The sequence below is a fragment of the Ips typographus genome, linkage group LG3 (assembly GCF_016097725.1).
Source record: "Ips typographus isolate SLU linkage group LG3, UJ_Ityp_2.0, whole genome shotgun sequence".
In the NCBI taxonomy this organism is placed as follows: Eukaryota; Metazoa; Arthropoda; class Insecta; order Coleoptera; family Curculionidae; genus Ips; species Ips typographus.
In genome coordinates, this window is record NC_138424.1 from 7,063,173 (window position 1) to 7,078,970 (window position 15,798).

General features: G+C 33.0%; 1 protein-coding gene across 1 annotated transcript in view; it reads right to left on the reverse strand.

Moving 5' to 3' along the window:
- Positions 1–13,533, reverse strand: part of Lim1 (LIM homeobox 1) — a 60,512-nt gene extending 46,979 nt beyond the window's left edge. The window contains exons 1-2 of the mRNA XM_081975396.1: positions 13,219–13,533; positions 1,348–1,543 (exon numbers count right to left, since the gene is read on the reverse strand). Of these exons, the coding sequence (XP_081831522.1) occupies positions 1,348–1,520 (173 nt within the window). The 5' untranslated portion in view covers positions 1,521–1,543; positions 13,219–13,533. The remainder of the gene's footprint in view (positions 1–1,347; positions 1,544–13,218) is intronic.
- Between the last annotated feature and the right edge of the window lie 2,265 nt (positions 13,534–15,798).

Consider the following 15,798-nt stretch of genomic DNA (forward strand, 5'->3'; position numbering starts at 1 on the left):
AACTGCCAGAAACACAGTACGAGAATTTGTCATTTACCGGTCAACTTTTCCCATCACTACAAAAAACGTAAAACTCTGGAAAATTTTAGTGCAATCTGGCAATGTTTTAAAAACGCTTTTGTAGAAATTATATTATTTAAAGGTTGGCAACATTGCATTTAACAAGTCTTTGCAATTAAACAAATAAGTAAATCATTAGTTCTTTTTTTATTGTTCAATTTTGGTTTTAAAGAGGAAAAACAGTAAGTTATGATATTTTTCAGTATAAAGGCTATTTAAGAATTTATGGAACCCAACAAAAAACGTACCTAGTAAAAAACCGAATCATTGAATTGTGGTCTGTCAGGTATAACCTTACTAATAATCTGATAAAATACAACTAACACAAAACTATACAGTTACCAATTTTGTTAAATTTGATACGATAGCCACACACACACAGATTTTGTTCAAAATCTGGCTTTCAACTTCAAGTGCAATAGACTGACTTCCTCTATTGTAAAGAACCAATTTGGTATCGAAACGCGGCCAAGGCAAATCCTACAATTAAACTCTTCGGTGATTATCCGAAAAAAAAATGTTACAATTTTATATTCAATGCGTTCATCATTAAAGTAGCTGAACAGGCAAAAAGTTTGCGGTTAATAGGCTTGCAAAGAAAATATTAGATTCAACAAATTGGCGTAGAAAAAGCAAGATTACCTCGCCGGGTAATTACCGCACGTACCCGATTTTAACCTTGTTTACACACCATACTTGACCTATTTCAGATCAATCATACCTTCAGAAAAAAAACTCACCCAATTATACACAAAAAGTTATGTGAAAGTTGGAAGTTTGCTTAAGCATGTGTTACTTGCAAAACTGAGGTAATTTGTTTTTTTTTTTAATTAGGTTATTTTACAAGGCGTGACACTGTTTCGTCAACTAATTTTTTTTTTAGCCTAAAATCTGTAATCTAAAATTATTTTTTGATAAAGCAGTTTAAATTAAACTGCGTTATCAACAAAGCTAAACAACATAAACCCTGACGGCTAAAAAGCGGTCGTAAAGTTGTCAAAAGTGTCAAACCGACACAGCGTTTCCAATCAGATATCGCATTAGTTTACGGCGTTTTTTCCCGGTCCCAGTTAAATTTAATTAACCGAAATTAGATATTATTCGAGTGCGCGATTAAATTTTATCGAAACGGGAGCGTAACGCCGCAACCATTAATGTTTGTTTGATTATTTATTACATAATTAATGTGTCTGCAAACGCGTTAAACGTTATTATTATTAGTAATAACATAACGAATTCATTAAAGTTTGATAAGAATTTGTTTACGTCCAGTGGCGTGCCACTCACCTATAAAAGTCCGGCCGGCAAAACAGTTTTCCTTCCCTGCTGAAGCATTTGTCCGTGAGGGGGGCGCGACAGTCGAAACATCTGACACACTCAGAGTGCCACGTTTGTTCCAGAACATTCATTAGAAATTTGTCCAGGATCGGTTTGTCGCAGCCCGCGCAGGCGACCACCATTCCTGCTGCTGGCTCGCACCTCCCTGTGTTAAACATTAAATTAAGCCAGTTTTTCGACAAAACTTTTAATGGGTAATTTCGCAAAAAAAAGTGAAGCAGAAAGGAACAAGGATGATATTGGCTAAATCAGGCATCTAACTCTATCTGTATGAAGTAACTTTGAAAATGGACAATTATCATACTTGTTCTTTTCTGCCTCATTTTATTTCAGAATTACCCATTAAACCACTTTCTTAGTCATTAACGAGGTTATTTATGAGTTAAAATTTGAATTCATCCACTAAACTAGACCGGAAGACTCGTATAAACAAATTAATTTATTTACGTTTTCAAACCCATTTTGACAGTCAGAGAGGTAAAACTCAAAAACAAACTTGGTAAATTATTCATACAAAAATATAGTTCTAAAAAAATTGTTTACATGTAAAAGCAATACTGTCTATTTGACTCAACTCAACTGTCAGAATCAGCTCCATAAAGCTATAAAGCTACCAAACTTAATTATAAGATAATATAGTCAATTTAAATTAATTTAACAGTAAATTTCATCTCCATGGTTTGGATACTACTGAAAACCATTCAAAAAATGCCACTGGCCTCTATAACCACTTTTAAGAGCCAGAGGCATTTAAATACTGAAAACTTGCCAGAGGATTCTGCAAGTGGCTTAAAACTTTCAAAAATCTTCTTAAATTACCAAATGCCTCTAGAACCATTTCAAAAATGCGGAAATGCCATAGACCTCTAGGTACTACTGAAAAACTTTCCAAAACTTGCCAGAGGTCTCTGCAAGTGTCTTAAAACTTGAATTTTTTTTCTAAAACTGCCAAAGACATCTAAAACCATTTTGGAAATCCCAGAAACCTCTAACTTTCTTCCAAAAATGCCAGAGGCCTCTAGAACGACTTTTAAGAGCCAGAGGAATTTAAATAGTACTGAAAACTTGCCAGAAGATTCTGCAAGTGGCTTAAAACTACCAAAAATCTTCTTAAATTACCAAATGCCTCTAGAACCACTTCAAAAAGGCGGAAATACCAAAGACCTCTAAGAACTACTGAAAAACCTTCCAAAACTTGCCAGAGGTCTCTGCAAGTGACTTAAAACTTGAATTTTTTTTTCTAAAACTGCCAAAGACAACTAAAGCCATTTTGAAAATGCCACAAACCTCTAACTACCTTCCAAAAATGCCAGAGGCCTCTAGAACAACTTTTAAGAGCCAGAGGAATTTAAATAGTACTGAAAACTTGCCAGAGGATTCTGCAAATGGCTTAAAACTTCCAAAAACCTTTTTAAATTACCAAATGCCTCTAGAACCATTTCAAAAATGCGGAAATGCCATAGACCACTAGGTACTACTGAAAATCCTTCCAAAACTCGCCAGAGGTCTCTGCAAGTGTCTTAAAACTTGAATTTTTTTTCTAAAACTGCCAAAGACATCTAAAGCCATTCTGGTCATGCCAGAAACCTCTAACTACCTTCCAAAAATGCCAGAGGCTTCTAGAAGCACTTTTAAGAGACAGAGGAATTTAAATAATACTGAAAACTTGCCAGAGGATTCTACAAGTGGCTTAAAACTTCCAAAAATCTTCTTAAATTACCAAATGCCTCTAGAACAATTTCAAAAACGCGGAAATGCCAAAGACCTCTAAGTACTACTGAAAAACTTTCCAAAACTCGCCAGAGGTCTTTGCAAGTGTCTTAAAACTTGATTTTTTTTCTAAAACTGCCAAAGACATCTAAAACCATTTTGGAAATGCCAGAAACCTTTAACTACCTTCCAAAAATGCCAGAGGCCTCTAGAACTACTTTTAAGAGCCAGAGGAATTTAAATAGTACTGAAAACTTGCCAGAGGATTCTGCAAGTGGCTTAAAACTTCCAAAAATGTTCTTAAATTACCAAAGGCCTCTTGAAATTTGTTTCTAAAATTGCCAGAAGCGTCTAGAACCATTTTGGAGGTGCCAAAGAATTCTAAGTACTACTGAAAAGTTTTCAAAAATGCCAGAGGTTTCTAGAACCTATTTTAACGGCCAGAGTCATTTAAATACTACTGAAAACTTGCCAGAAGCTTCTGCAAGTGTCTTAAAACTTGCAGAAGCCATTTAGGAAATGCCTGAGGCTTCCAAAACCATTTTTGACGACAAGAAAAATTTACATAGGTACTACTGAAAACCTTCCAAAAATTACCAGAAATAAAATCCACTTCATAAAGCTGTAAATCGACAAAACACACAGAAAACTCAGTTTAAAGTAATTTACATCTCCATGAGAAGGGTTTGACTGTTTCTCAAGCAATACCATTTATTTGATTTGTTGTCTAGTCTGTCATTAAAGTGTCAACTATGAAAATTAGCTCTATGAAACTACAAAACACACTTGTAAGACGATAATGGTTATTTAAAGTAATTAAAGAGTAAATTACAGCTCCATAGATGGGGTTGAGACTGTTACTAAAGCTCAATATGGTCATTTAACTAGAAAACTACAAACCTCACTGGAAAGGAAAAAAAATCAGTTTTACAGCAGTTTAACAGTATTTTATGTCTCTTGGGTAGTAGGTACTTTTTAGTATTTTTAAAGAAATATTGCCTACTTGACTATCTGTTCTGTCTTTTATGTGTTATTACTGTCAAAACTCGCTTCATAAAGCTATAAAAATGCAGAACATACTTGGAAAACAGAAAACGCGGTTTAATATTTATATTAATTAAAAAAATATGTTAATCCACTTTATAAAACATACCTGAAGGCACAAAAAACAAAATAGGTAGGTACTGTAGGAATATGTGTAAATGTGTCTAATATCACAAGTGGTTTAGGCAACAATTTATCAACATTATGTATATAAACATAAACAATAAGAGTGGAAAGTATTAACAGATAACATTTTGAAAAGAAATCTTCTTGGAAATCACCATACAATAGACAAATAATTGTCTGCCAAATTCACGCATTAAATTGAGGTTTTGCTGATTACAGGTATGAAATGTATTTGAATACATATCAGTGACTAAACTGATATATTGATTTTCAATTGAGCTTCTGTAAAATTTAATGCATTTTCGATTGGCGAATGATGTGCATCCGACAATGGCTCCCGTGTACGGGGACGTCCTTATAAACTTTTCCTTGGCGCCTTCTAAAATCTGTTAATGCCACAGTTAAACTACTAATTTATGGGAAGTGCTGTTTATCATAAACGTCAATTTTATTTACGGTCGTGTCGAACAACACCTACTTTAAAGTGCGCGTTTAAATGTATAATTTAAGGTTTTCCAGTCATTTTCATCGTAGGAATGTTATCGAGAAAATCGGTTTCGATATCGCAACTAACCAACGACCTCAAATGGCTGTTATCGAACCCTGAAATATCACCGGTATTGACATAAATAAGGAGCACGATCAATGCCATGAACCACAAAAAAAATCAAAAGTTTTTTATGTCCTCTGTGGTTAATGATCCGTTTACCCGTTGGTAGCATCACCATGCCGTGGAAAATCGAATTTTTCCACCCAAACGAATCTTGGTCTCGAGGTTGGCGTACTTGGAATCGACAAGGATGTTAATACACCAATAGTAAACTGAAATTACTCTTTTGTTCGATATGGTTTCTGACCTCAATAGCCGAATTTTTTACGAGCACTATTTATTTTGAATGTGGTGCCTGTATTTGTTGAAAATGTCCATAAAACTGCGACTGACGACTCGTAAAAACTAAACGAATGTGCTTCAAACTCGAAATGACATCACCTATTTACGCTTCGAGTTATGTATAGGAATTGATTTATTTTCTAATGTCAGAATTGCGTAATTTCTCACCCCCTACGCAAAACTACCCTCAAAAGGCTTTTGTATTAGAGCTCGAAATAACACAAACACTATTAGTACAGTTTGATTTCTATGTTATTATCCAACCAGTATTCAAAATGTATTTGTATTAACTAGCTAAATTTAAACTAAAACTTGACTGAAATAGCCTTTTATAAGATAATTTTAGTCTTTTCGACATTCTCCACGTCTCATTTATGATTTTCAGTTTTTTAAGTTTTAATAATTTTGGTAACTGCTCTTCTCTCATAGACAAAAGTTATCATTTATTAATCCTTAAGTTATAAGCTTATTTTGTCAAAATTCTCCAACAGAAGGGATCATGTGGCAAGAATTACAAGTAAATGTGAATTAATTTTTTATTTTATGGGTTAAGTGTATTAAATTCTACAGAGTAACTTGGAATATATTAAACTAATTTGATGTTATTAAGCACAAAAAATCATTAAAATATACTGCATCAGATTAGAAAACGGCCGTATATCAAAATTGTTTAGAAAAGACGCAATAACCAGGGATTTTCAACAAAAACTTCAAACTTCAGTAAAAAAAATAAGTAAATAAAAAAAAAAAAAAAAAAAAAAAAAAAACAAAAAAAAAAAAAAAAAAAAAAAAAAATTGGTAAATACAGAGACAAATAAATTGGGTTGTCTTTTCATGTTGTTGTTTTGTTGTTATCCCAAAATTTTAAAGTTTCAATATAAGGATCATCAAAAATATGGTTAATAGTGGAAAAAACGCTATATTATCCACGGATTAAAGGACATTACTAGCTCGATTACTAGTCAAACTTGAGTATGTCTATAATTTTAGGACACTATGAGCAAATTACAACAAAATGCATACAGAAAGTTGATTATTTATGTTTGTTTGTTTCTTTCTCAGGTTTTTCAGTATTTTTTCTTGTGTTTCCAAGTCCGCAAACTTTCATAAAGTAAATAATAAAAATATTTCAAAGACTTTCATTAAATCTTGAATTATTCGGGAGGGTATTATACCTACCTTGACATATCGTTTATGAAAAGGATAACGTCCACCGTGGAAAACGATGTTTATGTAAATAGCTCCGGAGCATAATGAGTTGTAGACAACGAAAGAACAAGTCTGACATATTATTTAAATAAGCTGTATAAGTTACAAAAGAATAAAACGGATTAGTGCCCATTTATTTATGTATTCGGGTTAAAAAGGCCGCAGGCCGGGACTCGGCCCCGCCCGCAGCCCCTCGCCAACATTAGCGTCATGACAGGAGTAAATAGAGTACTGCCCTGGCCGATCTGTGGGTCGTACCGTGCGGCTCAAAACTTTGTTGCTCATTTTTATCACGAAATCTCATACTAAACGTCACTCGAGTTGTCAGTTACGTCTCGAAAAGCGAAGATTCCAGGCTTGTGGGCTCGAAACCGTCGTAATTGTTTGCATTTTGACTGACATCGGCCAGTTTCCAGACACTAAAGCAAAAAGTGCCTTTTCTTTGCTTTTTAGCTCTATAAACCTCAATTGTTGCTCTAGGAATACAGTTGTGCTCACATTTTTACCCGTATTAGGGTAATAACTTCAAATTTCTATTTATCCTTAGGGCCGGTACTCTCACCTCCGGATAAATTAATTACGGTTTCTATAGAGATTATCTTTGGAATAACATTTGACAGTTGTGACGTTACATGACGTAAGTATAAAAGTGTTCCTTAACGTCAAAACCTCGGTCGGAACTGACAAATTTGGCTCCATGGAGCTTTAAACACAACTTAAAGTGTAATTCCTCAAATTAGCAACTATTTGTAATTTTATAGTTTCAGGTTACTGGTCAATGGGTTTTGACAGTTATGACAGCTGCCACGTGATGTAGACCAGAACTGTCAAATTTGGCTCCAATAAGGAACTATATCATTTACAGGTTTCTATAATACGCCTAAATTCCATTGCCTGAATTGTTGCTTTTGATGTGTTTATTAGCTTTATTAGCTTTTTCCTCATTCTCTTATACTCTCCTAAAATTTCTTAAATTCTCTTTGCATTTTGTCCAAAAATACATTTCTGATAATTTCCCATCTCTCATTATCCATTCATTAATTTGTAGTATGCAATAAGTAAGAAGAATTCTGAAAAGTTTATTGATACTTTTTGAAATAAATTCGCATAAGCGATTTTGAAGATAACTAAGATAACCTCGAAGATGACAGATTCAGGACTTGTTATTCAATTTATATTAAATTTAATGTTTTTTATTTAAATCAGTGTTGAGCAGCGTTTAAAACGATAACAAAAAAAAAACGAAAATATGTATTATTGTTTTCATAAGTGAAAGACGAGGTGTGAAATGTCGACAGCAAGCATGTCATGTAACGTTGAATGTATAATTATCTGCATAAAACAATGGTAAATTTAGCATTTTACCTAAACATGTATGCAACAAGATGACTTACTTAATTTTTTTTCTACAAGAATTGGAAAGGCAAATGTTGGTCAGAACGAGCGGTCGAAAGGTTAAAATCGAGGTGAAAATAGTGCCAAACAGAGAGATCCACAATTTTGTTTACCATGATTAAGAACAAAGCTGGGAATGAAAAAACATCTCTATGGAATACATTCTACTTCTGATTATACATGAAAGACAAAACAATTAAAAAGTATTCTTGAGAAAAAGTTCCTGGGTAATTTAATGTTTGATGTAGAATAAGTAAATTAAGGAAGTTTATCTTAGTGCTTTTCAAGTTCAAGTAATTTCAATATTGATGAGTTAATTCCCAATAATTCCTTTAGAAGCAGGCTTTCTTCAAAAGTGGTTGGAAACTTTTTTCCTTTTTACATCTACCTTAAAAAATCAATCAATATTATAGACAATTAATCGGTTCTATAAATAAAACCAAACAAAACATTAAAACGTTGTTACATAAGATTTCTTTGAATTTCTTAGGCAATAAGAACTACATTAATGCATCGGTTGATAGCTTTTGTCATTGAAATTCAGTAGATATATACAAATAAGGACAATTAACATCTTTAATGAGACAGTAAATCATTTCGATTTCATGCAAGAACAAGAAAAAGCGGTCTGCTATTCAGTAAAAGGTGTTCATAAGTAAACACCTGCTTATCGCGTGTTTTCCTATCAAATTACATCGGATTCTACTATTCTTTACACGCCACTGTTTACATAAAAAATTTCGTGTTCTACACCTATTATTTTGTATAAAATAACTGTCAACAGAAGCAAATATAGGGAAGGACAACTCAACTAGATGCCACAATTGCCACTAGATTGATATCAATCCTATAATTTGGGACAAAATGAGAAGAATTGATTGGAGTAGCAGGTGATAAAGTTGATTGTGATTGTCTTAAATAAAAATTTGATCAACCTGTCGTATTGCACTATACTTATAGTCACTCTGTAGATGACCCAGTGATGAATAACCTGGAAAACATATTTGGATCTGATAATATACTAAATTGGGGTATTTGCCTAAATCATGTTCTTAATTAAAGAAGAAAACTGAATTTTTAAGAAACTACGTAAATAAAATAATCATCCTTTAATAAAACCAACACAGTTTTTACAGGGTGTCCAAATCTTGATTGATTCCAATGGATTTCAAAGTAATTTTTGTTGCAATTTTGAAGTAAATTAAAACAAGAAACTGCCTTTTTCACTGTCCTAACCAGTTTTTAAAAGGAAGATCCGTTTATATCAATGTTTGAATCTGTATATTTTAACAAAAACTGAGCTAGATTATTGAGATAGAGAAAAATAGTCTATTTGGGCTTATAAAAAACGTTAATTTTTTATTTAAAATACAATATTGTTTACTAAACTAAATCGCTGAAAAACTTTATTTAAAAGCGAATATAAAAATGCTAGTTTCGGAGATATTCATCACTTAATACGTTAGGTACATAACCTGTCTTTTACATGTCATCCAACGGTTTTAATTTGAAAGTCTATAGGAAAAAGTACAACATAACAAGCATTTTGCATGATTTATTACCGAACACATAAGAATCTACAAATTGTGCAACGTGTAGCAAATACTAAATTTATTAACCTTATTATTTTGCTATATCATACAGATACAGAAAGTTACATAGTCATGCCATTAATGATTGACATATTACCTCTATTTTTCTGCTTTTCAAGCTATCCTTTTTAATTGTCATGTTCTTAATTTGCCTGTTCTCTTATTGTTACATTTTTTATGTGTTACATAAGTTAACATAGTTATTAGTTTGGATATAAGTAGCACAATGTGAGAGAGTTATGTTTTGCCACTGTTTTGGTGTTTTTGTTGAAATCTATATTTTGTACTATACTGGGTGTGGTTTTTTTAGAAACTTCGAGTCTTTGATTTAGAAACATTCATTGACAAGAAACCAGATATAATATTGTTGACATTAGAAATTCACACTTGTTTGACCTAATTCTTAATTTGAAATAACTTGAAGTTATGTTTAGTCAACTTTTTTAAGGTTGTGTGGACACTAAATTTAACTTATTAAATTAAAAAACAATAACTTTGTTCGTCAATATACTAAGTATGCAAAATATTTCTACAAAAATTATTGCATTATAAATACATTTTTGATTCCAACTTTTATAGAATTAAAACTGGTCAAACAAACCGTTTGATCAAAAATAGCAATCCCAACCTATGAAGTATCACCGGAATATAAACGATCAATTAAGGCAGAAGCTTGTCCAAAATAGTTTTTTTTAGAAATCAAAATAACGAATGATTCATTGATATTTTAAATTAGTGGTCGATTGTATCTTATGGTACTCTAAGCTGGGCAATAAAGTAACTTTAAAGTGCTTAAGTTTATTAGCCAAATAAAACTATCACCAGAGATAAGTAGGGTTCAAACATTTTCACCTCTTCTAGAAAATGGCCATAAAATAGTAATCCGGTAGTAAACAGCATTGTTCAGTCATGTTAGGGTAGCTTCACTAAAATCTGGGTAAAAGCTAAAAATGCTGGCTTAAGAATGAATCCATAAATCCTACAATTAACTGCACTATTGAATATTTCAAAATGTAAAAGGAATACCATTCCCAATGGTAGTCATTGTGATTGGCAATACTAAATACAAAAATTTGTCTTCAAAATGTTGGTATTTTTAACATACAAGCAGTATGGTTCAGTTGAAATTTGGTAATATTCTAATCTAGATTTGCATTTTAAGTTGTTAAATTTAGGTTGAGAAATTGTTTATATTAATAATTAATTGACTGGCGTTAGTTACTATTTTTATGACCGGAAATTAGTGAATAAGAAGTTACCTGAAATGGTTAAGGTTTGTCTTAGTCATAGAAGATGTTTGTTTACTTTTTTGTCAAAACTGGTCATAAAGTAATTAGATACCTGTTTGGCAAAAAAAAACAAAGAGTTCTGTTTACAAACTACTCCTTTTATTAGCATTGTTTAAAATATGTCTTTGATTAAACTACACTTTTTCGTAACTGAGGAAGTTTGTAAACCCATCCGGCATTAAAACGATGATCCACTTATTTCAAGATTAAAAAATAACAAATTGGGCAGTGTCAAAATATTTAATTTGATTGTAACAATCAGTTAATCGCAATAATGTTTTGGAAACGATATCGTACTTGATAGGTCCAATTTAATTTATTGCAGCAATTTCACACATTTGATTCGGTTTTCCTCAACATTTTGTAAAGTTGTGGGTTAGTGTTTAAACGTCGGTTTAAACCTTGATTACCAAACGGTGTACGTTTATCAAATCTAGTAGAAACACTTTCAATGTTTTTTTGTAAATAAAACAAATATTCAATGGAAAAAGTTTAGTTTTTTTATTCAAAATATAGTTGAGCTGAGAATAAGGCTGAGATCTATACAATTAATTCAAATGTTGACTCATGCTCTAAATGCTTATTAAAGTTCATTATTTTAGGGTTTGAGTAGTTTTTTGCCTGTAGTGAGCAATTAATATCTAAACTCTTTGGATTGGTATTATCCGAATAGTTTAATTTTGTTTATAAAGACCAAGATAAAGACTCAATTTAAACTTGAAAATACTACTATTACATTTTGTAGTGTTTTTTTACACAGCAGCATATCTCGTACATAGATAAGTCCCTATATTCTTCTTCAATGATCTAATAAAATATTATTACATCCCATAAATTAATTTATTTAGGCCACCTATTATTTCAAGAATAAAATTAATTTGGCAATAAGGTTTAAAGCCAACAAATTATCTGCCGCCTTGTATTTTTCGAATTACATGTTTCCACCTTTCTTGACATAAACTATTTTCTTCCTGAGGGGAGAGTTTCACTTAATCGGTTGCCATCTTAATTTTGCGAAATGCAGAGGTGATTTATTTTACCTTTGAAAACGAAGAGTTAAGGAATGACTGTCTCATCATTTAAAAAATCATAATTGTTTAATAACTTTTCGACTTCAGGTTATGAAGCTTTTTAGAGAAATAAGGGACAATATTCAAAAAACTGAGAGAGCTTTTTTTTCTAGATCCAATATTAAATTCGTGGTGTATTCCGTGGAAAAATCTATAGTCATTAGAACCAGAGAAACCGGTCCAAAATTTACTTGCTATTATGTAAATCAGAACCAAAAATGCTAATATGTATAAACATTACAAAATGAGATTTGAGCTAGGATTTGAGTGCTTAATGTTATGATGGGACATTAATTGTCAAATAGGTTATTTGATTAATGTACCAACTTAATAATATTAACAGACTCTAGTCAAATGATTATGTTTTGTTTCTGATGTGCTCTTTTAAAAGTCAGTTAGAAAGAAATAACAAACCAATAAAAAATTTGTTTGAAAAATTAGAGAAAGATGATTTAGAACCCAAATAGCCTCTAATAGTAGTTAGGTACTAATTGTATCACTTATCTAATATCCCTGACACTTTCAAGTCGATTTAGAGTACAATTTAAGCTAAGTTGAGGTTTGAATGTGACAGATCAGAAGCAAAATAACACAGACTAAGCTACATTAAGCTGACTTTAAACTCAAATTAATCATTGTTGGGGAAAGGGACATAATCTTAACCTTTTCACACCTTTTCACTTTATTAAGAATGTTTTCAATTTTTTAAAATCATTTCTGCTAATAATTCTGTTAAATTAAAAGTGCCTAATAAAATTGTATTTTATAAATTTTTGTGAAGGTATTTAGAGGCCATTCTTAATACACTCTGTATTTCCTGCATTAAAAGCAAAAACTTATTATTTTAATAGAATATATTTTTTATAACATGTCATATGTTATTATATTGCTTAAGTCCTTGGTAAATTTATTTAGTTCCTGCATAAAAAATACTGACTGAATTATCTAATCTTATTTTTTTATAAATATCACTAAACCCTTTAAAAGCTTAAATGTACTGTGACTTTTTTCGGTAATGTCTATTAAGAAGTCAATTTGCAAAATATTGAAGACTAAAAATATGAACAAATGAGTGTCATACGTTAACCTGTAATGAAATTGTTTGTACTCCAGACTTATCCTATCCTAGGTATTTATAATCCAGTGCATTATTTAAACTGAAAGTGGCTGTTACTATTCTTAACTTTACAAATTCTGTAAATGTTAACAGGAAAATCTTGTACGTTCAGAATTGTGTTTACACTTTTCTGGCAGTAGCAATATGGTCTCTAGCACCAAATTGCATACAGGAAACATATTTTGGCACTTTTGTATGAAGAAGAATCTTCCAACTTTGTTTGGCTAATATGGCGGGATGATATTTTTGATTTACTATCCAGAAATTTGGATGAATATAATTTCATTGCCAGTGTTGGTTATCAAAAGATGAGGTGGTTGCGTTTAATACTGGTTTCAGATAATTGTAGAGAGAATTGAAGGAAGAAGAAACAAACCTATATTGTGGGTCGAATGCTGTATCGAAGGGAAATTAGGCCCGATAGGCACATGGGCCAGTCCGGCCCGAAACGTAAAAGTCCCCACGGGTCCGTCCAGATAAGCCGCCAGGTTGGCCGGTGGTCCGTAAAGGCGCACACACACCACAAGATTTTCCACTACGGTCCTTGTCACACGCGGTCACGATCAAATAACCGCGAGGCAGACGGTAAACTGACACACGTCAAACTTGTTATGATGAGGCTGACTGAGGCGACGTCCACACACGCCCGTACAACTGACCAACACCGTCGAACGTTAAGAGCGACTGGTTCGTTTTGCATTCAGTGGCGCGTACCCCTACTTGGACGATCGATTTTCGCTCACCCCCCACTACTCAATTCGACCAATGGCATGGCTCTTCCACACCCCTTCGCTTAAGCCCCGCCCACACCTGGCAGCCATGAGGTTGCGATCTTTATCGGAAAGGCTTCGGCCCCAACGTTCTTATGTTTCGTGGCATTAGCCTACCAGGTTTTTTCGGCGGTTGGTTTGCGGTCTCACGCCTTGCCCGATGCTCTTTTTTTCCAACCGGCACGGACTGCTGAGGTGCGAAGAGCAGCACGGCTCTATATGGTGGTGGGGCGGATGTACTCCACGCTTCTTTTTTTTTTTTTTTTTATCGTGTTTTTTGATTTATTCTGTCTGTGTAAGGTTTTTCTTCAGTTGTTTTCTTTGGGGTGGTTTGTAAATGATTGAAGGTCAAAATGTCACTAAAAGAACAAAATCAAATTTTTTTGGGTAATTCAAATTCGACCCTCACCACTGGGATTTTTAAAACTATAAGAGATACGAGAAAGTTTAAATTAGGGCAAAGTTGCGCAATTTAAAACTCAGCCAAATGCAATTTTAAAAATTTCGATTTTCCGAGGACCTACTTCCAAAGATATTCGAAATAGTATATTTCATTACCAGTACAGAAATGAGGATTTTTCCGTGCGCGCGTGACAAATTCTCGTGTGAGGCGCAGCCGAACACGGGAAGTCATGCAAGAACGGAAAATCCATTTCTGGACGAGTAATGAACGATATTTTTTATTATACTTAGGTACCTGAAATCAACATAAACAAAAAATATCGCAAAAAATTATTAAGAAAATCGGGAATATTTATTTTTATTTTTAAAACAGTAAAAATGTAAGTACATACAACTCAAATTAACAAAAAAAATACAAGTAGGTAATTCTAAGAAAATTAATTTTGGACAGAACCGTTATTATTAATAGTAATATTTATTGTACAATTCGTATTATTGTTGAAGCTCAATCCCTTTTGCATTTCTTTTTGTTGAACTAAAGACTCTGCTAAAGATGTTGAAGCGGAGTGTTCGTGTGTGCTTTGGTTCTCTTGATTGACTGTTACAGATGTCGTAGTTTCCAAGTTACAAGGGCTAAACAACTTCCGTGATACTTCAATTTTTCTTTGTATGTACTCTTCTATATATCCTTCTGCTACATTGGAAGAAAGCCATCCTCCGTGTCTTTTCAAAGTGAGCAAATCACCGCCGTTTTCCACCAACATGGTTGTCGAAGAGCGCCTTAGCCCATGTCCGGTATATTCTTCGGGATTTTTTAGTTTTAGGTATTTTGCAATAAGTTTTGGAATACCACTGATAGTATGGCACCCAACATGTTGAACGTAACATCTTTGGTTTCGGTATGCAACAAATAATCTTCTACTCTCCATATGTTTAGGGCAGAGATCTGCGTATTTACGGTAAATTGTACAGGGATCGAATTTGCAATTTACATTGGTAATGGTAAAACTTCTTGACCTGTGAGTTTTTCCATCTCGTAATAACACGACAAGGAAACGCCCATTATCTTCCACATCATCTAAACTCAAACGTATTAAATCATCTCTGCGGCATGCACCGAAGATGCCAAACACTAAAATTACTTTTGCTAGTAGATATTCTCCATCTGAAGCTTCACATAAAAATTTGGTTACTTGTTCTGCTGTAAGAATCTTGGATTTCTTTGGTATATATCCTACAGCTTGTCGTTTCAAAAAAGCAATCGTTTTTGGATATTGATGGCGAGTATTTTCTTTTATTGCCAAACAACTCTTTAACATAGAGAATCGACTCCATAAAGTGTCTGTTTGGCCTGTCTCAGCCCGTCTGCTGAATCCATCCGTGATCTAGCTCCATTCTCTCACTTCTCGCGCTCGGTCTTACATTTTCAATTACAACATTGAGGAAGTTTAAGGGCTATAGCCTTCTAGGCATATGGTCACTACTCACAAGAAGTGTTGGGCACCGTTCAGTGGCCCAGTTCCATATACAAGAGTCCATACGTGCAAACTTGTAAATGATCCATAGACGCCATATTGGATTTTTAGACGACAAAATAGTGCGTTTTACTCTGATTTCATTGATGTATGACAACTTAGTAAAATTTAGTAAAAAGATGACCTTGCTCTTAGAAACATCATAAACGAGTAATTTAAGTTAGAGGTAATCGTGATAAATTTCTTCTTCTGATTAACTTAAATGCAATTATAGAAGCAACAAGCAATGCTTTAATAATATAGTTACTT